Below are 27,169 nucleotides of genomic sequence, written 5' to 3' on the forward strand. Positions count from 1 at the left end.
CACAATGACAACCTGACAGGAGGATACAAAAGAATAGGAACGAGAGACTGACAATAGGAAGGTAGCTGAATAGAGAATAGTAAAACGTGATTGTTCTTACAGGACCGTATCTTCGGGGATAATGAAACGGAAGTGAACGAGACGGATCTGGACAGTCGTGAAACGTCACCTTGTCACTTCTAGGCTGAGGCTCTTGGAACGAAGTGTAGCGTAAATGTGGGCGTTGCGTTTGACTGGCGACAACGTACAGCGAACGAATTTGTTGTACGGCTCTGGAACCGTTACGGTAACGAACGTCGTGGAATGTCACCGGGAAAATTGGACCTTTCACCGCGGCACATCTAGTAATTTGTATGAGATACTTCATTCTTGCGGGGAGAAGCTCCTTCGAATGCTCGTTTCCTCTGGATATTGCATGCAATTAACAGTCCGATTTATAAATTGCGGTACTTTCTCGGATGCACCTGCTGCTGGAAGAAGATCCTTGGTGTGTAATTTATAGACGAAGTGTTTTCTCCGCAGTCTTTAGTTTTGCTTGTATGAAGAGTGTTGATATCAAGAATTGAGGTAGCAAGAGTACCAAAAGATTGCGAAAGGCCTGACGTCTCGAGAATGTCGAAGATCTTAAAAGGATTAAAAAAAATGGTAAAATTGGACAGGTTCCCAGATGTTAGAAGTTTTTTAACCCTTTGCTGCACAGGATTTCAACAAATAAAATACACAGGCCCATGTTGCACAGAAATTGTATTGCGTTTTAAATTAAACGGAGTTGGTATATTTTTATTAACAAAGAAATCAAATAATATAAAAATATAAAAAAATAATAATAATTCAATTCAATTTGTTGTTATAGAGTAGGACTCAAATAATGCCACCGTGCTACATGGATTCATGAATGCGCATGCAGCTACTGCAATATTTCGGTCTGAAAATATATATGTCCCACCATGCATTACCGTGTATCAAAAAGATGGGACATTTTTAATCCCACTGTGCCCCAAAGAGCTAGCACATTAAGTGAAAAATTCACACCATATCAAAGTCATTTAATTAACCCTAGAAAGATAACCATATGACAACGTACGTAAAAGATAACCATACGCTTCAGAGGCGCATGCTTTTCTAAGGCGTCAATTTTATACTAACAATGGATATTTATTTAAGTTAATCTAGTCATTTTAAAGGTTTGGCATTATTGTAAAAATAAAATGCATTTATATTATATTTTTTTATATTTTAAGTAATTTTAAACTTAAATCACTAGACCTCTATGAAAAATTAACAAAAATCAACAGTCTTCGGTTTATGGGAACAAATCCCGTAAAATATCACAAAAAATAGTGTTTTATCCTTACAAACTAGTAGACTATAATATAATCAGTGTAAAAAAAACTATAATATTATAAAAAATTTCTTTAGAGACAGTCATGACAAACGTCTTTCTTGTGTTCACCACAAACTGTCTTTTTGCATTTGGCACAGGTCATCTTTGACATTCTTTTCTTTTTAGACGTGCAAAGACTGCAATAACGCCTTTTTTTGGCTGAGGGTTCTTCTTCATCATCTGTGGAAGCCTGTACAGCAGATTTTGGAAGAATATTTTCAATGTTGCTTCGCACATGCCTTGGCAAAGTGGGTGCTTCCAGTCTTTGCGTCATCCACGGCGCAGTCAGTTGTTTATTTCGCAGGCGCCTCTGCGACGTAGGTTATCTTTCTCGGGTTAATGAAACCGAGACTAGAAAATGAAAATTTACCATAGCAAATATAGATTCAACTATTTTGTATTCTACAAATCCTAGTAACATTCGATTTGTTCGATATGTTACAATAAAAATGAATTTCAAAAATCTAGTTAAAGATTAGTGTCACCCGTACGTGACTCACACGACACTGAACGTATTAAATATGGATGATTGTTTTATAGATCTGTAGGCTTTGAGATTTGCACGGCTGTAAATCGTTTTCGGCTGTCGTTTAAAAATATTCAGCTAAACTAGTCGAGATTTTATACATTTTTTGATAAACGATAACTCGGATAATGTTACGAGTATTTACGTGAAACAATCGGTATTCTGTGCGCCAAGATTGACAAGTTTAATACAAAATATATCGCTGTACATTGTTCTTTTTAGATTCTTGGAAACTGAATCCTAAATGTTCAAACTTAGAAATAATCCTAAGGAGGGACGCGGAAAATTAATAGTTGTTAAAATTATACAATCGTTGTTTTAAATTCTCAGAGAAAAAGAAACTTATTCTTTGAGATTCTATGTTTATAAACAAATATAAACATTAATTAAAATTTATAGAGCACTAGGTTAAATTAAATATACCTTACAATTAATAAAAAAAATTAGCTCATTCGTTCGATACACATTGTTATTTCTTGCTGAGTGTTAAATAGTGTTTATTATACCATTAATTATAGAGAATTTGTACAAAAGCATGTATAATTTTAATTTACCATTGAGAAAGATCCTTTTTCTTGAAAAATTGATTTAAAAATAAGCGACTCAAAATATGCTATAGTTTTGATTGTTAATAATAACCTTATTCATTTTTTTTTTTTTAAAGAACCCATTCAGGACAGTTGATAACAAGTTCACAGTTAATAATAATAACAAGTTCAGTAAAGATTTCTCGAAAATATTATACAATCTCTATTGGATGGGAAAGGAAATTCGATTCGATCAAGAATTTTTAACGATTTGCAAATCAGCATATTGGTATTTGAGAATACCGAAACGGAAAAAACTGGATCAGAAAAGATAGTGACTAATTTTAAAAGTAAAAATATAATTACTAATTTTATATTCAGCGAACACACATGTCAACATTTGAACATTTATAAAAGTAGTTCTACTTTCGTCCAAAATTCTCGATTCAGCTGTACTGCGTAAATGCAGCTTCCCGATACCGAACGAACGATGTATAATCGGAGTGAAAGTGAAATTGAAGTCGCCCGCGCAGCACTTTAGTCCCCGGCCGTTCGCAGCCGTTTGGTCTCGATGATTCCGATGGGCCCGTTTAATCAGGCCAGCAACGTTCACGTAACGAAATTATTCAATCGTCATAACTGGCGTCGTCACACTGTTGCGACACGTCATTCGAAATTTCAAGTAACGGTATCGACGAGTATACGCTGAAAACATGAATTTATAAAGCAAGCGTGTCCTTGACCCATTTATCCGTTTCTGCTTTCGCTGTTTTAAGGCGCGCCCGGGTCAAAAATCGTCCGCAATTTGTGCATCAGACAGTTTCAGAAGTTTCGCAAACTTTCACGCACAACGAAGCGAGTATCTCCCCCTCCTGGTAAACTCTGCTCGAAACTTCGGGGCTAATTAATCACTTCTCGACGGAGCGTGTTTCGACATTTTTTGAAGAGGCTAAGCCGGTTCGCGGTTTCCCGGACAAAGCGCGGCCGCGTGACGATCGCGTGGCGGAATGTTCCACGACAATCAAAATGCGGCTGCCTCTGGTACGGAACTGATTCGGTTCATTGATAAAAACAACTTGTGCCACCGAGTTACTTGCGTAACGGGAAGCTTTTTATCGATCCGTCTCGAGAGGAAGATCGTTCCACGTACGTACACAGATTCTCAGTCGCCGCGGTGCGAACGAAAGTGGCTTATACATATTCATGAGATTACGACAAAGGGCTCGTCGTGTAGAACGTCCGCGACCATGGTAATTTCATTCGTGACCGTTCTAATGCGTAACACAAGTAGCGGCGATAAGAAATCCGGTGTCGCGGTTAATAGTCAACGCCAACGGCTAACGTGTCAAGATAAACCTGGAATTACAAGACCAATTAACAGCTTTGCCATAAAGTATTACACTCCCGTTGTTGCCGGCCGCAACAGTGGCCCGGAGAAGGGAAATTTCTATTCGCTTATGTTATGTATTATTTCTATTCTCTAAAGATAACCTACGTCGCAGAGGCGCCTGCGAAGACTGTTGATTTTTGTTAATTTTTCATAGAGGTCTAATGATTTAAGTTTAAAATTACTTAAAATATAAAAAAATATAATATAAATGCATTTTATTTTTACAATAATGCCAAACCTTTAAAATGACTAGATTAACTTAAATAAATATCCATTGTTAGTATAAAATTGACGCCTTAGAAAAGCATGCGCCTCTGAAGCGTATGGTTATCTTTTACGTACGTTGTCATATGGTTATCTTTCTAGGGTTAAGCCTGCTTCGGCAGATTTTAAGAAAACAATGTTTCTCTTTAATCCGTTTGCTACGGAACGTTTCAGAGCAGAATCGCTCGTTGCGTGGGAAACGAAGCAGCTACTGTTCTCAACATTTCATCACGTTATTTCAGAAGAAACAAAAGTTCGGAATTAGTAATATAATACTACAGATCGCGCGCCGTTTTATATATTAATAAACAAATCTATCTTTCCTTTCTTTGAGAAAGATCTGTTTCGATCATCCTTAGATCATCCTAAAGTGATGATTCCATGGATGATTCCACATCCATGAGAATTGGTTCATGGATTATTTATCGTTAGATTTATAGAGCACTATATATATATAGTGCTCTATAAATCTAAATATAAGCAATTACAGTAGTTTTTCTCAGAAATGTTAGGAGGTCGGAAATGAAACCGGCAGATCTGAGAATACTAAGTCGCGATTCTTCGACTCTCGTGGTCCGTTTTTATGGAATTACATAAAATTATTATTACATAGTAATGCTAGAATAGAAATGATGACTTAACTTTTTTATTTTTAATTTTTTGCCACGATTCGAAGGCAATTCAGAGACCAATACAGTAAATTCTCTCTAATTGACGTTCGGATTGCGCACGAAAACGGGCAATTTGAGAAGATGAGATACGATTAGTCGAATCTTGCGGTTCGTTTTTATAGTTGTTGACAATCGGTAACTATAAAACTGTTATACATATATCGTGCTGAATAATCGTATCTCCTCTTCCCAAATTGTCCACTTTTGTGTACAATCTGAGCGTCAATTAGGGAGAAAGGCGTAGGACTAGCACAGGCTCACAACAACCCGAAATTTGGCATTTCCGGGAGAAATTACTGTACTTTACACTACTTTATATGAATGACAAGGCTATTTATTTAGTCTTAACGATTGTTATTAGAATCTATTTTGAAATATTAAATTACATTACTTTCGACAAATGCCGTGTCTTCACTTTTATTCAGGTTTTTATCGATTTTATTGAAGTTTAGCGATTATTAGTTATTTAGCGATTATTTATTGAAGTTTTCAGCGATTTCTAGCATAATTTATATCCAAAAGTTATAGCACATTACATAAATAACAAGACTATATTTATTCAGATGTTTGGCGGTTTTTATCAGAATGTATGTTCAAAGAAATGTCGAATAATTCTCCACAAGTGCATCTTTGAAATTTCGATGCTAAATTAGAAAGGATGTTCTAGGTAACAATAGAAACAGAGATCTAACGTCTTACATCAAGTACGTAAATGGTACTAGTAACATTTTCGAAGTCTTTCAGTAAAAAAGTAAATATTCTACGCAACTTGTGAAAATAAATATAGTATATATATATATACTATATTTATTATTATACTATATTATAAATAATATACTATAATATATATATATTTATAATACTATATTATAAAAAATAAATGAGATATACCATCTTTTTAGAGTGATCATCTTGTTTCATATTCGCTATATATATATATATATATATATATATATATATATATATATATATATATATCTCATTTCTTTTTTTATTAAGCTATGAAACCCCCTACGGGGTTATTAGCAATATATTTTGTAATATATAATTACAAAATTATTATTACATATACAATACATTATACAATATTATTATATATTACTTCAGATAAATGAAGCTTATCAAGTACTGTATCTAACGCTTAAGGATGTATGTCGTGCTTTTTAAGAAATTAAAAAAATTATTAACAGTGGTTGAATGTATGGTTTACATAAAAAGGTATCCATCGTGGTATTTCATTTGTTCGAGCAGAAAAGTTCTCTGCCATTCGAAAAACTGATTGGAACACATTTCCCAAAGAAATTACGGAAACTTTGACGACACGTTACGATGTTGTAGAATGCAACCCGATGGACGACCAATGCTACTAACGATTTCGAACGCGTTCCGTCGTCTGACGAAATGTTCCTCCACGAACGTTCGGCCGTTCGAAGCTTCCGATTTGGCAAAACGGAAGTGGAACCCGTTCCACTTTCGCCATTCTCTGTTAAGTACAGGAAAGTGGCGTGTCGCCTTGATTAGAAGTTCACGGACGTGCGGACAGGTGAAGTTCGTAGAATGCACGCATTGTTGTCCCCACCGAATGCATAGGCATTCGCCTCAAGGTTAGAGGAACGCTCCGTTGAAAGTGAAATTTTGCGATTCAGCGTAATGGGACTTAATTGCGGAAAGATTATTGCCTCCGAACCGCAGTTTTCCTTGGAATTCAGTCCAGCGGACTGACACTTTCGTTTGACGGCAAATTAGAAAGTCTCGTTGAACTGTAATGTTATGATTGTAAACGGACGCGTTGTTTCTCTGTAGATTGCTGATGGTGCAGCACATGATACACAAACCGTTATGTAATGAGCGTTATGCATGAAACGCGTGGCCCAATAAGGGGACCCAGCTGTAAGATAAACAGGTTCGCCACCCCCCACCCCCCGCCGGGGAGAACTTTCGCACTCCTCGTGTCGAAAATAAGGACTACATACTTGCTTGAGCCGTGATTGTCGAACGAAGAAAATATTTGTACTACAATTGTTTAATTCCGAGACCGTAACTGTTATGATCATTATATAAATCGTTATATAAATGAGAACAGTCGTTGCATAACGGTTATTATTTTTTTTTATTAGAAATAATAATAATAATCATTACCGATAACGGACATTTGTTCGAGTTAGTCAACTGCGAATTTCATCAGAAAAACGTGCAGATCAAATGAAAAATAATAGTAACAAATATTCTTGTATTCTTCGGAACTTGTTAAAATTAATAAGGACACAAGTGAATGTCTATGTGGCTACAGAGCTTCGCAATTGATGCAGATTTTATTTTGCATGAAAGTCCGCAATTTTATAATAAAAATGGATAAGGTGAGAACAGTGAAAATATTGAAGGAATTATTAAAGAAAGGAAACACTGCCTTGTTGTGCATAATATCATAATAATGGTAATATTATATTTCATTATATTATATTATATTATATAATAATAATGGTAAATATTATATTTCATCTTTCAATCGTTTCAGTAAAAATATTAACATACCGACGTCATCAGGATTATATATATTATTCCAAAAGTTACAAGCATGTAATTTGAATATGCACATAACAAAAGATCAAGATATATTATTTATTTCTCCCATTATTTGTGTCTCCGATAGGTAACCTAATTCTCGGAGGAAAATATTTCGATTACTTTAAAAAATCATCGTTCACAAAGAGTTAATAAAATTTTCGTTCCGCAATACCGTAAGAAATTCATTTTTATACTTAATAATTGAAGAGATTAAGAGGGCAGTAATTATTCACCGACATTGTACTGTTATGTAGCAAGATTTATAGTGATTAAACTACGAGAACTATATCATACACCATTGATATGCATAGAAAACACGGCTGGAAACCAATTCTGCAGCAATAAAAATATTAAAGAAACCACTTCCAGATATAGGCAGGAGTATAATTTACTTCTTACGATTTCAGCACTACGTAATGACGCAACGTGAGTCGACGTACCTACTTTTAGCACTCATTATAATGAGCTTTTTTTGTTGCCTTTATACCGATCATTAGTATTTAAAGTTTGAATACATTATCAATAAAGAGGTCGAACTTCTCTTTATACTGTTTTCAATGCTACAGAATGATACGGTCTGGAATTAATTGAAATATAATATAAGTCGATGAATATATCATATCTTTAGATATTGTTATTAGTAGACCGTGGATTTTATGCATTTATAGCAGAAATAAGTTGGTGCCATTTGAAACAGTGAAAGGTCAAAAGAAACGAAGAATGTGTTGATGTATTAATTTGAACTTATCAAAATTGTTAAAGAAGGAAAAAAGATCGTGCTGAGCTCCTATGTCTGGCAATTAATGCAGACAATTTTTATTTTGCATAAACAAATTTTACAAAAAAATTTTGTAGTCCAGTCATTACAAAAGATTAGATCTAAAAATATTTCTTTCCTATTATAATCCAACTATGTATGTCATAATCTAATAAACATCAAATTAATTTCGAATATTTTTTAAACATTTTAAGAGCAATGCATTTATGCGGGTTTCATTTAACGTGTCCACATTAATATCTTCTAACGAATGTATCATTTGAAATGAATTCGGAAATTGAACGTTTTATGCGAGAAATCGTTAGATATAGTTAATACAGTTTGAGGAATTGCACTCCACTGCATTCATGTTGTATAACAAAAAATTCAAGAATACACATAAGAGGAATTTTGAACATAATGGCAATCATATGAAACATTTCTTTGGCTAAAAGTAAGAAAATGTTCGATATCTTAGTTCTCTTCAAATTATCATACATTTTGTACTCAGACTGATCTTAAGGCGAATCTATCTCCATTTTTCATCGGCTGTAATCATACGACGATAAAAACATGAAATTGTTATTGAGAAATCGTGGATTGAAACAAATTGATCACGAACGGAAAACACGAATCACATAATTATAATGCAGTGTTCGAAAGCAAGGAGAAGGATAAAGTGAAATATTCTGTACGCGCAGCTCACACTTTTTATGGTGTAATAACAATTTTATTAGCTCTACGTAGTCCATGAAATTTAAGAATTAAAATCTGTTAAGCATCGATTCATAAATTTCATTTAAAAAAAACCTACAATTATTACTTATATTAATTTTCTATCCGTAAGTTACATTTAACCCTTTGCAGTCGAACGGCGACTCTAAGGCGCCACTGAAAATTCCTACATCATTCTTCAGTATAATTTTTGCATTATTAAATTTATCTATATTTAATAAATCGTTTCAAGTGCAAAAAGCTGCATGAACAAATAAGCTTAACGTTATATGCACAACAGGAAAATAATTATTAAAAGTAGAAATACTATAGGTCAGAAGTACTGTCTTGGTTTTGACGTTAAAATAACTTCGACTGCAAAGGGTTAATTGAGTTACCGATTGCCTTATGTATTTTATATAACTATATATAGCTATTGATCGCATTTTCACGAATGATAAACACATACGGACACTGTGCAAACCAGCGGGACGTTTCGCTCGCAACGAACGAGATCTAGTAGTACCTGGATCGCGTAAAACGCCTAACCACAAGAAGGAACGGAGGACAAAATATTCAACGCCGGGATATGGTAACGGTACCTTTCTGAAGCGGCGATGTATCGGGGTTGAAGGATGTTCGATGAGATCCGGAAATGATATCCTCGGCAGTGAAAGACCGCGCGTACGATGCGTTTCCGTGCGCGACCGATAATAACGCGACGGACAACCGCGTCATGAAAAATCTCCATTGGAAGAACAATCGAGCACGCGGCGGCCAGTGCGATTCAGTTGTCGCTGGTACAAGGAGTGAGATCTACGTGACGCAGAAGTCAATAGGGAAGAATTATTTAAGTAGCATCGTGCGGTTGGGTGGACTTGGAAAGGGGTCTTGCGCGTCGGATTAGGTACAGGAAGTGCTAGCCGCGATGGAACACGATCCCCGAGGAAATCATTTCAATCAATCACTCTGCCATCCCGTGATATCTCCTTCTCTTAATCATTCTGTTTTTCTATTCGATCGATTCGTCTTGCTCGCATTGCCACGGTGGTTCACGAAACTGTCACATATAGAGAGAATTTTCTGGTTCATATCAGATCTCTTCCGAATCTTTTTTCTGACATCGGAAAACGACCTACGGTATGCTAAAAAAGCAACTAGAATTTGTAAACAAAACACTAATTATTCATTCGTTCATCAAAATTGAGGCAATTATTCTGAAGTTTGGACTCCACTTCGGTATTAATCATTTTTGGATATGCGGTGGGACGCACAATTTCGAGTAACTTTTTCCTTTGGAGGGTATTATGGAGGTCTTCTCTCTTAGTTTTCAAGACGTTTGTGAAAAATTGTAACGACGTTCCGAGTACTGTTTTCACATAATGTATGCCGGTCCCATTTATTATAGAAATAATGACGATGCTCTAGTTGGATGCAATCGGAACAAAATATGATTCGGTGAAAGACGAGCCTGGTAAGGTTTCCATGCAGTGATATGCAAAAGTGAGGACACACCGTTTATAATGCAATAACATGTTTCAAATTGAATCGTCTGATTTGAATTTTTATTCAGATTTCGGACTGATTATTTCACAGAATGTAATTTAAACAACGCTTCTAATTTTCGTTACAATCTCAAATGAAGCAGTTGATAAACGTATCTTTCTTTTCTTTGTTATCCTATCGAATAATTTCTGTATATATTTTCTTACCCGCTTTTAGTAAACTAATTAGTCTGAAATCTAAAAAAATTGATATCATTTGATTCAATTTTAAAGAGATTATTGCGTTCTAAATGGTTATTTAACTTTAAATTTTATTTTAAATTTAAATTTAAATATAATTTTGACCCACTCCAAAAATATTAGAATACTTACAGAAAATTAGAGAAATGTTGCAATTTTTTAAAATTTATTTCAGAGTTAATTGTATTAAACTATAACAAGTATATAAATATATTTCACGTTGTAATAAAAATGACGTCAATTTTATAAAACGAAATTAAATTTTCTTTTCGTCGATATGTCCATCGCGTTTTTTAATTACTTCTTGGACTAATCTCGGCATCCGTTTGATCAGTTTTTCTACATATGCTCAACGTGATAAGAAAACATATTAGGAATCGATGCGTGCCGTACCGTGCGAAGAGTATGAAATGTATCCTGTAGTCGACTTCAATGAACAAAATGCAATAAACGGGTAAACGAATTGCATAAGTGATAAACACTTGTAGTTTAATATGTGCTGTCGACAATATGATGCCATATTGCAAACTTGCAGACATTACCTAAACTGAATGAAATATTACAATTTATATAAAAAATAAGCAGATGCCCTAATATTTTTTGTGGAGGATGTACAATTCAATTCATGCTGACGTAAATATTGAAGTGCATCAGTTAATTTTATAAAGCTGGCAAGTGATCACAAGCACGTGGGTGGAAACAGCAAAGTAAGGAATATACAATGGGCCACAAGTGTTCGTATACCTTCTAAAATGCAATAACTTTTTTAAAACCGGACTGAGTGACATGAATTTTTTTTAGGTGATAGAGGGATTAGTCTATTAGACGATAACTAAAATGCCTTTTTTAAATTTTGCTATTATTTGGAATAACAAAAAAATAAAATAAAAAAACTCTCGTTCTTTAACTTTTTTATCTGAGCCTATAATAAAAATTTAAAAAATGCCTCTTGTAGATTTCGGTAGCTTATATGCGTGTTGAAAATTTGATCGAAATCGGTTAACCCGGAATCGAGCTACAGGCGTTGAAAGATTTAAAAAACTGCAGATTTCTTCCAGTTTTTGGTCAAAATCGTGATAAAACTGCGATTTTTGCCATCTTTAATTTGTTATAATTCGTAATAACCTCATCCGACTTCGATAAAATTTTCAGCACGCATATAAGTTACCGAGATCTACGAGATGCATTTTTTATATTTTTGTTATCGGCTCAGATAAAAAAGTTAAAAAAGACGAGAGTTTTTTATTTTCTTTTGTCATTCCAAGTAATAGCAAAATTAAAAAAAGGCATTTTAGTCAACGTCTAGTGGACTAGTCCTACTCTTATCTAAAAGAAATTCAGGTCACTTAGTCCAGTTTTAAAAAAAGTTATTGCATTTTAAAAGGTGTACGAACACTTTTGTGGGCCTCTGTATATATTTGCAGTCAATAAACGATTTCAGGGCATTCCATTGATTAGTTGCTTGTGTGTTGCAGTTCAGCAACTAATCAGCTCTCTGCTTGCTCAGCAAATACATAAATTATTTGCTCATCATAGTAATTCGATTTCTCTTGGTCGCATTTCCTTATTATATCGGAATTATTTGCGCTGGTCGCGCGATTTAGCAACATCCAATTTGCAAGTGTATCCAGGATTCCCAGAGCGCGCACGGTTTCGAACTAAAATTTCCCATCGATACCATTGCACGTAGAAAGGCGGATAGAATGGTATAATAAATGAGCGTCACAATTATTGCGCTCGTGAATCACGGTGCACGTGCACTTTAACGACGTCGCTGTTATTCGCCGGCATGCCGGCTACGACACAGTTCTCTCTGTCTATTCCTAAAATGGTTTAAGCAGAGGAGACGTAAAAAGCCAAGGACAGGTTGCAGCGACTGTCTCTGATTTTATAGCTTCAGTTTGAATAAAAGAACTCTCGCTCCGCTTGGTCAAATGGAGTAGTTTAGTGTCGCGATACCGCACGGTAGGTTTACCTTTTCACGATCGCATTTCAGTATTCTGAACCGTTAGCTGGGTCAAGAAATTCTTTCTTAATTCCGTTCGCGTTGTTGACAATTTCATGGTAATCTATGTTCTCGGCGGTTTGTCTGCCGCGTTTTAATAATATTTTTGCCAATGCAGTCAAATGACACCTTCTAAAATGCTAATTTAAAATAATTTTTATAATGGGAGTGATAAGACACTTTTGAAAATTTTGAGTAAACATTATTTCTACCAAAGGACGCCAAAAGATGCGTCCTAAACTCTTGAGTTGACACAATTTTGATCAAATTGATCAAAAACACCTTTTAAAACGTTAATTTAACAGTATTTTCTAAAATTGTTCACCTTTCGCCAGTTGACTTGTCAAATTAGAAAATTGGAAAATTAATTTAGTAAGAATAAGTATATACAAGGTATATACCTTATAATATATACATAATATATGTATACCTTATAAGGTATTAAAAGCTTAAAGGTTTGCTTAAGGGAGGTTCATTTTTTATCCATGTAAGAAAAAGTGTTATAAATATTGTTGTTTCTGTTCGAGGTATATTTATGTATGCAATATTGTTAAATAATACATATATATATATATATATATATATAATAAGTACCTAATACTTATTGATGTAAAAATTAAATATGAGATTAAAGGACATTTTTAGAACAAAAATACGTGTTTAAAATTCTGTGATCCTGTGAATTTCTTGACTCTCCCTTAGGCATGTTAACGTTGAAATTGATTGAACTGCGAGTTTTTAGGCGAAATAAACAATTCATGCTATTAGTTTCACAAGAAACAACAGCCGAGTCGAAAATTTGTTCTTTCCTCCGTAATTTTGGTAATTTGAAGATAATATATCAGTGTTCTTAAAGTATTTTAATTTGTATGTTACTTCATATTGTACGTACTGATTCTTGTCATAATTTTATAAATTCCGTAATCTACGAATGGCTATAAAAAACTCAGTTTAATTTTATAAAACGGAGGCTATGCTACAGCAGAAACGATGTGCGTGAACGAAATTCTCTTTTGTGCAAAGAAGTAAATTAACACGTGCAAGTCAGCAATTAAAAATATATGACCAAAGCTTAATATCTTTACGAGATGCTGATCTAATAGTATTATTGCAGCTATCAACGAAAGAGAGGATTAATCACAGCCATGGATTTATACTCGATAACATTGACGCGGTGCAAGTAGTCTTTAGTACGTGTTAAGGATAATTAAGAGATAGTTACGCATCGATCTAATAGAAAATCCAGAAGCGTTTATTATGTAATCAAACGCATTAATATCTTCCAGGGGATAAATAAACGACAACCCTTTTTATTACTGTCTAAAATAAATTGATCAGTAGAGTGTTTTGCCTAAAAAACTGGTCAAAGTGATTTCATTCATTTTATTATGAAAACAAAACTACTTGGGAATAACATAATGCCATTATTTGCTACAATTTTATCAAAAATGCACAGGATAAGAAATTTACAAATGAATATATAAATGTTTATAAATGCCATATGTTGGTTTATATTATTTTACTTTAACATAAATTTTCTTTCTTCGTTAAAATGAGTCTCATTCTGCTTCGAATTCATTTATTTCTGCGTCGTCCGACGTATCTCCATTTTTCTTATATACTTTTTTTAATCTAATTGAAAATGTTTAGAAATTCTTGTTGGCGTAAATTAGCAGCTAATTAATTTTGCATCATAAACAGAAAACTGTACTGAGTTTAATGCCATCGAAACAAGCATTGGAACTCGCTTGGAAGTATAATAAAATTCTGCATGAATTGTTTGAAATGTAATGCAGTTCATTGAATTAGCGGTAATTTTTAAGCATCGCCAATTTCAAAAACACTGCTAATATAGAACATAATGTTTACCTAAAAGGCCTCTGTAAAAAAAAGTTGGCATGCTTCCTTCGCGACGTATACGAATCATCAATGAATGGTATTGAGACACTGATTAGCCCCTTGCATCACGACTTCTTTCGCAGCTAAATTAATCAACACTTGTTTGTCACAAATAAATTTCTGCGCGAGGCAGACGATTTACATTTAAAGTATGCCAATCTTTACTTCAACGTTTCAATATTAATGACAGAAGGGTAGAATTTAATTTCGACTTGATACACGTGAAAAACATCCACATTTAGTAGATTAATTAATAACGCTTTGACCGCCACGTCAGCAAAACCTTAAATATTTCATAAATTTAAGGTATTTTATTTAATTAGATCGATTGAAAACTAAATCGTGTGATTATTACTTTTCAACATCATTACATTTTGCAGAGTCTAATAAAATTAGAGAGATGCAATAGATGAGGATGAACATTAATTTTCAATTACTGTTAAGAGATATTGTTAATTCGCAATTAGTGTTAAGACAGAAAAAGTATTATAAAAACGTTTTACAAGGCATCGCTTTACATGAATAAATAAAAGGAAAGAAAAGATATTGGAATATTGTTTTCTACACATTCGGCTATTCCAGAAAGCAAACATTTTATATTTTCGCATTATTATTATATATTTATTTATATATTTAAATATACATATTTATATTTTTTAAATCGGCTCTTGGCCAGTTTTTTAGGACAAATACTCCATTATGCGATGGTATATGCAATGACATTTCGTCAAGCTTGAAGGTTGCACAGAAGCTGAACCATGTGACCTGAGGAATGACCGTGAACTGGGTTGCCATGTAACGTGGAACGATCGAAATGTCTGTGAACTCATTTCGATGCCCACGGAAAGATCCACGCAGCTGGAACGTGTGTACACTGAGAATGGGGTAAGTCTTGATCAGACGCGAAGGCCAAACGAAATTCTAATGGATCGCGCATCGACAATGCGTACCGCGAAAATCTGCGAACGCAGTTGGCGTTTATAAATACCATCGGGAGCGTTTCGTACGTTCGTCACGTTGTCCATGTAAACGAGACCGTTTAGCGACCATTGAGCGACAAATGCAGCTGATAATCGCGGATCTCCTTCGCCCAGCAGGCTCGTTTCGTTCGAAAGGCCGCAGTGCACGTGCAGAGGAGAGTCAACGCACCGATGAATAATAGCGACACTCGGGCCCGCTGCACGTGAACGCTTATAAATTTCAGGCACTTAGCAACCCCAATTAGACCGTAGTAGACGCGCGCGGACAGTTTCCAGCAAAGAATCACGGTTGAACTGCGAACCGTATTCGCGAATCGCGTGTCTCCCTTTCTAAATCCGTCATCCGCTTGCAATGCGTGGAATGGTGCGAACACGTCATTTTAATCTGCACCCGCGGAACAATGAAACTGATGTCGCCGACGACCAACGTCGTAGACTTAAGTGAAAGACGTTAACCCCTCGCCACGACACTTCTTTCGCAATTCCGTTCACCCGGAGCTGGTCCAGCGCTCTAATATTTCATTAGGGCCGCGAGGAATTCTCCACTCTGCTACAGTAACATAAAACGCTATATTTTCTTCACTTTTCCTCGAACCGCATTTTTAACTCGCTGACATTGAAATTTCTCATCTTAAAAGCATACTTTGTTAGTCACCATCCCACAGCAGTTCTTCCGAATTAAACTGCGGTTTTTATGCTTTTATGTCGCAAAATGCTATTCAAGGGGGTAGTCTAATGTGAAACTTCGAAAAAATCAGTAGTCAATTTTGTAGTCTAGTTATTACAAAAGATCAGATCTAAAAATATTTCTTTCCTATTATAATCCAAATATGTATGTCATAATCTAATAAACATCAAATTAATTTCGAATATTTTTTAAACATTTTAAGAGCAATGCATTTATGCGGGTTTCATTTAACGTGTCCACATTAATATCTTCTAACGAATGTATCATTTGAAATGAATTCGGAAATTGAACGTTTTATGCGAGAAATCGTTAGATATAGTTAATACAGTTTGAGGAATTGCACTCCATTGCATTCATGTTGTATAACAAAAAATTCAAGAATACACATAAGAGGAATTTAAGCATACTTTGTTAGCCACCATCCCACAGCAGTTCTTCCGAATTAAACTGCGGTTTTTATGCTTTTATGTCGCAAGATGCTATTCAAGGGGGTAGTCTAATGTGAAACTTTGAAAAAATCAGTAGTCAATTTTGTAGTCTAGTTATTACAAAAGATCAGATCTAAAAATATTTCTTTCCTATTATAATCCAACTATGTATGTCATAATCTAATAAACAGCAAATTAATTTCGAATATTTTTTAAACATTTTAAGAGCAATGCATTTATGCGGGTTTCATTTTACGTGTCCACATTAATATCTTCTAACGAATGTATCATTTGAAATGAATTCGGAAATTCAACGTTTTATGCGAGAAATCATTAGATATAGTTAATACAGTTTGAGGAATTGCACTCCATTGTATTCATGTTGTACAACAAAAAATTCAAGAATACACATAAGAGGAATTTTAGCATACTTTGTTAGCCACCATCCCACAGCAGTTCTTCCGAATTAAACCGCGGTTTTTATGCTTTTATGTCGCAAGATGCTATTCAAGGGGGTAGTCTAACGTGAAACTTCGAAAAAGTCAGTAGTCAAATTTCAAAATGTCATCAGTTTTTTTAATTAATTGTTATCTTGTTCTAGTAGCTATTATAGCCAAACTCGTACCAGTTAAGAACCTCCGCGGTTTTTCGTTTCAGATGGAAAATTATGTTCCAAAGTAGTCAGTGCCATCAATTTTAACTTTTCCCAACTCAAACATTTTGCAAATGTGACTGCAAACGGCGTTATAGTTCCTTCGCAAAAGAGTTACGCAGAAAACTAAACGAAAACGCAAATTACACTAAAACAACTCTTTAAAACAGTAGAAAATTGAAGACCAATAATACATTTTGTTCCGAAACTTTTAACATTATCAAACAAACATAGACACTTCTATTTCACTTCTGTCTCTTGCAATCGATACAGATAATTTTTATTTTGCATCATGTTCGAGAGTCTATTTTTAATATCTCACAAGCTTGGTAAGATATCCGAAATGAGCTTTAATATTTTTATTTTATACTTTACTTTAATATTTGTATTTTACGTTACAATGTTGAACTATAAACTTTGGTTCAGCTATTGGTTGATCTGTTCAGTGAATGAACACATAAGCTGCATGTACGTTAAAATGATCGTTGTTTCATCTCTTGAATGATATTATTATTATTATGAATGAACGACCTTAAATGATATTATATTAAGTGGCCTCTTTTACTACTAATTGTAAGTTTATACATCCCAGAACACATTTTTCGAGAGTTATGTATAGCTTCTTTTTAAAATTGGAAAATAGGATTGGAATATAAGGTAAATTAATAATATAAATTGGAATGTAAGATTTAGTGAAAAATATGCTAAACGCGGAGCGAATGAATACTTAATCAAATCGAAGAATTTTTACAGAATGACAGGTGTATAATTGAATTACTGTATAAATGTTAATATGAATAGGTTATGACGAACGTTACTTTTTCACATGAAACGTTCATTCCCCGACAGGCGTTCACTCATTGGACAAATCACCCTATCATGACCATACCTTAGCAATTGTTTGTCGAAAACGTCTACATTTACTTTATTAACACTTTAATAGCCGCTCACAGAACATGTGTATGATGCTGTAATAACTATGTAAGTGATTGCTTTAATAATTATCATACAAAGTAAAAATATTGAATTTGTTGTTATTGTTTTTTGTTTGTTTTAGGTGTATGTTCGCACATGTTGAATTATTTCATGAATTTACATAAATATTGTCGGCCCCTGGCGACGTTTGACTACGTAGACGTGCGGCCATTAAAATGTTAATAACTCTATGACTAAATTTTGTAATTGTTTCTTCCATGGTACCTTTTACACTCCTATATCATAATACCATGACCTTCCACTTATCGCACTTGAACTACAGATTCCTCTTTCCTCAAACCATGAAGGTAATCATTTAAATTATTAAACTTTCTCATCGGAAAAGGTCACACATTTCCGTTCTTCAAACGCGCGAGTTCGTTGATCTACGAAGCCTAACAGCATTTGTATGTGGCGACTGGTTATTAGCGTTTTCTAAAAATGAGTAGCAGCTTTCCAAATGGGGTCCGTACTCTGTATTATTTGCTGAACTGTTCTAAGATTTGTTTTCCACTTCAATTTCTACTGTTATCTGCCGTGCTATCAGTGCAGAAATCAATGAATACGTAAAGAATGCTCCTTTTTCTTGCAAGATTGTTGTTTTACGATGATCGACCGCATTTTTAAAAATGAAATTCACCTTATATTTTAAATATTTACATTCAACGCAATCGTCAACTCCTTCCTAATATCTTGGAAATTTTTATCAGCGAATAGTAATTGTTCTTTAAATTGTATTAATCACGTTCAATTTACGTCACCTTACTTTATCACTCTTGGATAGAAAAAAATAACAATAACAGTAGAACGAGTTCACTATTTCAAGCAAAGTTCTTCTTCCATAATGTTCAATTTGCTTACTTAACAAAGATTGAACTATATGACAATAGCTTCATCGTGGTTAATATTTATTTATAATATGATATCTTACCCTATCATGATCATATCTTAACAGTTGTTCGTCGATAACTAAATTTTGTAATTGTTTGTCCACGGGACCTTATGCAGTCCTATTTATTTTTATTATAGTATCTGTTCTTATTTCTCTATATAATATCTATTATTTCTAATATATATATATGTATATATAAGAATATATAATATTCTTATTATATTATATAATATCTATTATTATTATATTAAAAATAAATAGATATTATATATATATATATATATATATAATATCTATTAATTTAATAATATCTATTTATTTTTAATATAATATCTATTCTTATTTCTCTATAGAGAGAATATTAGATAAATTGATACTTTACGTCGGCCTTGTAGCCTGAAAATCATCGCAATGTATGACACTAAGATAGAATTAACAATAATATAGTACAAAAATATTCCTCATTTTAAGGAAATCATTGATATTCCAGCATAAGTCCATCTCGAATGAGAATCTATTGAAACTCTCTAATCCAACATTAGTTTTCATACAGTAAGTGAATACAAACTACAGACAACAATTGAAGATATACAATGATAAAACAAGTGTTCATAAGCATCGTCAAAGTTCTCCAGGAAAGGTATTACATATTTTTATGAAATACTTTTATGAAGATCTACGGAGATATACAGTACAGACTCTGAGGAATCTCAAGACTTTTTAACGATCATGTTTTAAGCCTACCGGATTCCGGTCAGGACCCCTGGGCTCTTCGAGGTCGATCGAGACCAAAGCCCCCCGAAAAATGAGGATCTTTTGCTCCTGTTTCAATCCATTTATCGATGTCAACGAATATTGAATGGTAAATTATAATCGCAATTTTCTTCGTTATTTTATTTCCAACATCAACTCTTAAAGGATCAAGCTTTGAAACAAAAGAATTTAAACAAAATTAGGAGGTGATTCCGAAAACACACTATATTAAAATATACGAACATTATTAGAATAAAGTCTTACAGTTTTAGAGAGAAAAGTTCGCGAATGTTACATGAACATTCCAGCCCTTTAAGTCAGTATAATCCCTTAACTCTTAAGTGATCTTACAAGTGAATCATAAAAATAAGAACAGCTCATCAACTTTGTTTAATGTTAATTCATACCAAATTAACAAACAAAAATAATGTTCACTTTACGAAATTACAATTGTTGTGACGCAAGAGAGCATTATCTGAATATTTTTAATAATTACTTTTATACCCACTAAATAATTGTTGAGGGTGCACAAAACCGCAGAAGTCCAAATTACAACTTCAGGATTAAAAGTAAATAACATTTCCGATCTTGTGCCACTTGTTATGGGTCACTAATTTTTCAATTTACGATTATTCATATCGTAAAGATACATTTATGAGTTATTTATTCAATTTATGTTACTTACGGCAAATGTTACAATAATACTTCCTAAAAATCAGAATAAATGTCTTACTGTGACTTTTATAAACTAATATAAAACAGCTGTTTTTTGTGATCCGTAAATCCAGTGTTAAGCGTATCGGACAAGTTTGTCCTATTTTCGCTTCATTTTTGAGAATGCAGTAAATTCTCCCCAATTGACGCTCAGATTGTGCACAAAAATGGACATTTAAGGGAAGAGGGGAGTTATGAGGAGAGTCCTGCGGCTCGTTTTTATAGTTACGGATTGCCAACAACTATAAAAACGAGCCGCAAGGCTCGAGTAAATTGTGTTTCCTCTTCTCAAATTCTCCATTTTTTGTGCACAATTAGGGAGAATTTACTGTACACTGTAATAAATCTACAATTCGGATGATATTTCGCGTCGCCGAGTAAAACATTAACGATGCGTACACGATACATTTTTCATCGTCATTATCGACAGGCGAAGCTTAGCGTCGTCGGTCCTCCATCGTAGGCACACGAATTACGCCCGATGAGCTCCGAGGGTCAAGAAATCGGGATGGACTTACCCTACCGGATCACACAAGTTTATTTCACTTCCGTTAATCAAAATTCCCCTCCACATCGTAAAGGCTCTGTTCCCCTCACGACTCTAATTGTTATGGGTCACTGACTGAATGCTTGTTGCAAGACACCAGAAGATAACAAGAGCTCCCAGCGTTGCCATTACCAATCACGGCCGCACTTATTGCGACTGCACACTTGTTGCACAAACTCGTGCCCGTCTACAAACATCGCCGACGACTTCGTTGACTACGGAGAAAGCATGTGCCGCTCGGACTTTTTGCTCCCTTTGTCGGTGGGTGCGCGAATTAGTTCACGTGGAAACGATGAAGCGCGAACAGCGACCGTAGATGTGTCTCGTAGGAACTATGTACATCGCTATCGTTGTTACGATAAGACAATCTCTGCCGGCAGAGTGACGAGAACGATTATTCAAAAAAAAAATATTCAGATGGACAACCGGCCATCGTATTTGGAGCGCAACTTTCTTCGGCTTATTATCTGTAGAACTGTTTTATTCGATTAACTGTAATCGTCGATGACACGAATAGCTATTGATGTAATTTATACTTCATTTGATCCTCGCAGCCATGAAATTTGGACCGAGTTACAATTTCTGCGTCTTCTACGTAACTATCTTATCGCAAACAGCTACTATTAATAGCGAAAGTTAATTTTGAAGTTCATATTCCACATTTGTAGTTTGGATGGAGTTCACATTCGTCAGACATATGCTTAGACGACGTGCTTTGTAAAGTACAGGGCTTGAATTTAATCGTAATTTAACATAAGTTATATATAAACGCAAGTATTACATTAACATTTTAATTCTGTTGCAAAAGTTAAACTTTAACAGTTATTTTGTATCGGATCGATAAAAATGCTGCAGGAGCATTCATTTCTTAATACATGTTTTTAAGTAAACTATAAAAGTATGTGCTATTTTTTAGTTTACTTAGCATTATTTGAGGAATTGGAAATAGGATAAATATAGATGGGTGAGATATAGTCGCGATTTTTATGTACTTATTTTATTGTATGCTCACATCGGAAGGAAAATTTGGAAAAATAGAGAATAATCATGTACATATATGTTCAGTGTATAAATAATATTTTCATTAATAGTAATTCTAAAATCATTGAGAATTTTCAAAGTAGGAAATGCTCGATCCACACTGATTTGTGTAGCAGGAACATTTTATGCATTTTTTAAATGCATAAAAAATGACTTGTCCTATTACCAAACTTACCAAACACTGCAAATACTTTTACATTATTTTCAACCGATTAAAATTCTTAACAAGGTGAATAAATATCTGTGTAGCTCCTGTATCTCATAAGAAGTGCACATACTTTTTGTTTTGCATAAAAATCCGCAGTCTAGTTATTAGAAACGGCTTTCTAAATCATCGATCAATCCGACATTCTAGTATATTTAAATCAACGCTTCATAAGACTTAATCACTTTTAATACCAAACGCTAAATTTGTTTGAAAGTACTTTACTTTAAGACTTACTTTTTCGAGGCAGAATAACTGTTACCGTCCATCCTAGAACCTTCTCCCATTTCCGACGAAGTAAACATTTTCTGTTTGTGTACAAATAAATTCTCCTTAATTGACGCTCAGATTGTTTGTATATTTACGCTCGTTTTTATAGCTACCGATTGTCAACAACTATAGAAACGAGCCGCGAAGCTTCAATAACCGTATCTCCTCTTCTCAAATTATCCATTTTTGTGTACAATCTGAGCGTCAATTAGGGAGAATTTACTGTATATGGAATAAAAGTTTCAACGGATTTAGAACTATTCTCTTAGAACAGAAAAGAGTTCAAAGCAGAAAAGTAACTGATACACCAGAACCGATTGAAAATTTTAACAGTTTTATTCAAATCCTGTTTACAAAAGTTATATGGTTTATATACCACGCTTATTATCTTTGTAATTATTTTTTTTAGTTCGACACCTCGGTATTTAATCGAAACATATTTCACGAGTATATTCAAGCGCTTTGTACACAATAACTCCAGCACGTTACCCATGCATTAAGATCAGTCTGCAACGTGATCGGCATTATCATAGCGCCGGTAAATATCGCTGGCAAACGAATGCCTGTCTGTCGTTGACAGAGGATTCCGATAAATATTCGCGGACCGTGCAAGTTCGTCTCTGCGTTACGACATTTGTCTGCTAGTCAATTTATTCGCGCACGATGTATCCTTCTTTTCTGGCGTATTACACATGGCCTTACCGGCCGGTTCCTGAATATTTATCGTCTGGCTATTTTCGAAGTTCCGTGAGAGTGTTTTGAAAGATCGGGAGTGAATTAGTTTTTCAAGGGACATTCCGCTGGCACGGATGTGCTACTGGAACGCGTTTAAGAATATAGGCTACAGAGGCACTTTCACTGTTCTCAGAAGTACTTCGCTGCTTCGATAATCATCAAAGACGGCATTGTGATAAAACGAAGGAATTCCAAGGATAATCGAGAAAAGTTGCTAACGATGGGAGAAGAATAGTATGTAAAAATTGTGTGCGAAAGATGATTGTGCTGATGGATGACACAAAGAGGATTTGAGAAATGTTGCGAATGATTGAGGCTCTGCTTAGGGGAATCAAAATTGGATAAGTAGATGGCCAAACAAAGGAAGATGTAGTTAAAAGTGTGCGAAACAAACGTTTTGTGCATCGATTGCAAGAGATTATCACGGGACAATTAACGTTTTTACAAATAACAGGGTTTCGTGGAATAATTTACAAAAAATTGGAATTACATAAAAGATGTCCATTATTACAGTGATATAAAACCGTAATAAAATTTCAAGCTGCACTACATCTCGAATAACCAAATGTACTATTAATGAAAGTAAAGAGAATTGGAATTACGTAAATAGTATACAGAATTAAAGTGTACTGTTAATGGAAGTCAGAAATTGAATTAACATGAGAAGTATAAATCAAAGTGACAGAAAACGTTACGAAGTTTTATACAATTTTCAACTGCTCAGCATATTGGACAATTATGTGCACGAATAAGGTAAGTAAAGTTAAGACCGCGGTTAAGTTTTTAAAGTTGCAATGTGAAGTACATCAGGTACAGTAATTTCTCCCTAATTCGCGCTCAGATTGCGCACTAAAATGGACAATTTTGGGAAGAGGAGATACGATTATTCGAGTCTCGCGGCTACGTTTTTATAGTTGCCGATTGTCGACAATTATAAAAGCCAGGTGCAAGGCTCGAATAATCGTATCTTCTCCTCCCAAATTGTTCACTTTTGTTTACAAACAGATGGAAAATTAGGGAGGATTTACTGTAATTGCAAATGATCGGTGTACCGGTCAGGCAGTATTATGTTGTTCTGTTCTTTCATCATGAGATTAACTGAGGTGAACTTTCAACACAAACAGCATGTTGCAACTCATGTTTCTATAAATAGACGAAATCTGTCCACCTTGCGAGTGCATGCATATTTAACCGTTTATTCTGTTGACATTTTTCTCAGTGCATCCGTCTGACGATATGCGAGGGATTCCCATTCGTTGTTGATATCGTGACATTAATTGCGTTTCTTCTCGTTACCACTTTATTTAGATTGGCACGCTATAAATAGATTTCGATCCAGAAATGAGAGAACGATCAATTTACTTTTATGTTGAATTTCTCCGTTTCGTACGAATTTTATGTTCGAAACGTGCGAAATGGATTATTGATAGATACATTAATAGCAAGTCAATGACTTGAACTATTTTTTAGATGGCAGAAGGACTAGCCTATTATACAATGACAACAATACTTTTTTTTCTTAATTTCGCTATTACTTGGAGTAAGAAAAAAATATAAAAAATTCATATCTTTTAACTGTTTTATTTAATCCAGAATTAAGCTGCAAGTGTCGGAAGGTTAAAAAAAAACTGAAGATTTTTGATAGGTATTGGTTGAAAGTATAAAAAATCAGGACAAGACTGGAATTCTCGCGATCTTTAATTGTTTATAACTCATAACAACATTAATCAATTTTAATGACGTTATCACGATAAAAAAGTTAAAAATGAGAGTTTTTTTATTTTATTTGTAAAACAAATTTAAGTCATTTAGTTCAAAAAAAATTATACCGTTTGAAAGGATATTCACATATATTTGTTCCTGACTGTACTCTGATTGAACAATATAAATTATTGACGTTAAGAATATAATAGTGAATACTTCCAATCAAAAAGGTCAATTCCGTTGATAAGATTTTGTTATAGCCCATAATTACAGTGAAATAAAAAATCCACGTAATTTAACATTTAAATGCGATTTCATGAATTATTTTCAATAAATTAATTGTTCGCCATCTGCTAAGAGAAAAAGAGTTTCACTGCACTAAAACTAGCGCAACTTGTGCTAATAAGTAATAAAACAAGTAATTTCAAAATTAATAGCAAATTTAAGGAAATGGCAATTTTACATCTTATAACAAAAATACTTCTTCAACGATTTAGGTTAAAATGCTTGTGAAACGTATTTGTAAATTTCGAACATTTTAGAATAATTCTAGAACAACTTGCCGAAAAAAGCTGCACCCAGCGTGATCGATAAAACGTATACAAAATTGATCTTAAAAATAGATCGACGCAGCTAAGTGGTTAATCGACTCTAAACAAATTAGTGTCAAGCACGTATTTAAATTATTTATTAAATCATGCGAAGCGTATTTTACATTGACAATAGTTAAAATATATTCGAGTTCTCTCGGAAGTTCTCTCTGCATCTTGTTGCTACGTTGCAACGATTCGAAGCAGTGGATTCGGTGTTATCCGCGATCAACGAACCATGATCCGTTAACATCCGAAAAATTTGTGTTTACGACATGCCACACTTACACGAATCGCACATGCGTCAATATTGAACACGGTTCCGTTTATACAACAGATTGATAACGAGCCTCTAATGTTCGACTTTGCGCGATGCTATGTGTAACATAACATATACAGTAAATTCTCCCTAATTTTCCTTCAGCTTGTAAACAAAAATGGACAATTTTGGAAGAGGAGATACAATTATTCGAGCCTTGCACCTCGCTTTTATAATTGTCGACAATCGGCAACTATAAAAATGTAGCCGCGAGACTCGAATAATCGTATCTCCTCTTCCCAAAATTGTCCATTTTAGTGCGCAATCTGAGCGCGAATTAGGGAGAAATTACTGTACCTGATGTACTTCACATTGCAACTTTAAAAACTTAACCGCGGTCTTAACTTTACTTACCTTATTCGTGCACATAATTGTCCAATATGCTGAGCAGTTGAAAATTGTATAAAACTTCGTAGCGTTTTCTGTCACTTTGATTTATACTTTTCATGTTACTTCAATTTCTGACTTCCATTAACAGTACACTTTAATTCTGTATACTATTTACGTAATTCCAATTCTTTACTTTCATTAATAGTACATTTGGTTATTCGAGATGTAGTGCAGCTTGAAATTTTATTACGGTGTTATATCACTGTAATAATGGACATCTTTTATGTAATTCCAATTTTTTGTAAATTATTCCACGAAACCTTGTTATTTGTAAAAACGTTAATTGTCCCGTGATAATCTCTTGCAATCGATGCACAAAACGTTTGTTCCGCATACAGATTTACAGTCTAATTATCACAATTTAAGATTATTCTGTCTACAATTCTGTCGCTACAATGCAGTAAATAATTATGAAAATATTGTTACATTAATATCTCGGATTGAGATAAAAGAATGTATTTCATTATCTTTCGTCAACTTATTGTCGAGGACTGTACGTACGCGAAGATTGAAAACCCAAAGTTATTTCGTTCATTAAATAGCAGTGTACATTGAAAAATTGAATAGAATAAACGGAAAAGAAATCCGCACAGTTTCATGAATAACGAAACTGTTTAGTAGTACCAGCGACAACGGCTTACGATCCAATGCGTAAACCGGCAGCTCGCTTATTCGTTAATTGTTCGAGCCGCGATTATCACAGAACGAGCAACAATCAGCGTGCCCTCGATTTCGCGGAGCACCTTTTGCCTCTTTTGTCTTGGAACGAGCGAAACCAGATTTTTACAATCACGCGAGCCGTTAGCTTATTATTCCTGGTATGGTGGCGTTGTTATTTT

The 27,169-nt window shown here is 34.2% G+C and overlaps 1 protein-coding gene across 2 annotated transcripts in view; it reads right to left on the reverse strand.

Annotated features, from left to right (window-relative positions):
- Nucleotides 1-27,169, reverse strand: part of tsl (membrane-attack complex domain containing protein torso-like) — a 65,893-nt gene that overhangs the window by 12,253 nt on the left and 26,471 nt on the right. Inside the window, exon 1 of one of the 2 annotated variants that reach the window (XM_033470979.2) lies at nucleotides 9,401-9,620. The exons of the other annotated variant lie outside the window; for it this stretch is intronic. Coding sequence (XP_033326870.1) covers nucleotides 9,401-9,549 — 149 coding nt within the window. The 5' untranslated portion in view covers nucleotides 9,550-9,620. Of the gene's footprint in view, nucleotides 1-9,400; nucleotides 9,621-27,169 lie in introns of those variants that run through there. 2 annotated transcript variants of the gene reach the window in all.

This window comes from Megalopta genalis, chromosome 9 (assembly GCF_051020955.1).
Source record: "Megalopta genalis isolate 19385.01 chromosome 9, iyMegGena1_principal, whole genome shotgun sequence".
NCBI lineage: Eukaryota > Metazoa > Arthropoda > Insecta > Hymenoptera > Halictidae > Megalopta > Megalopta genalis.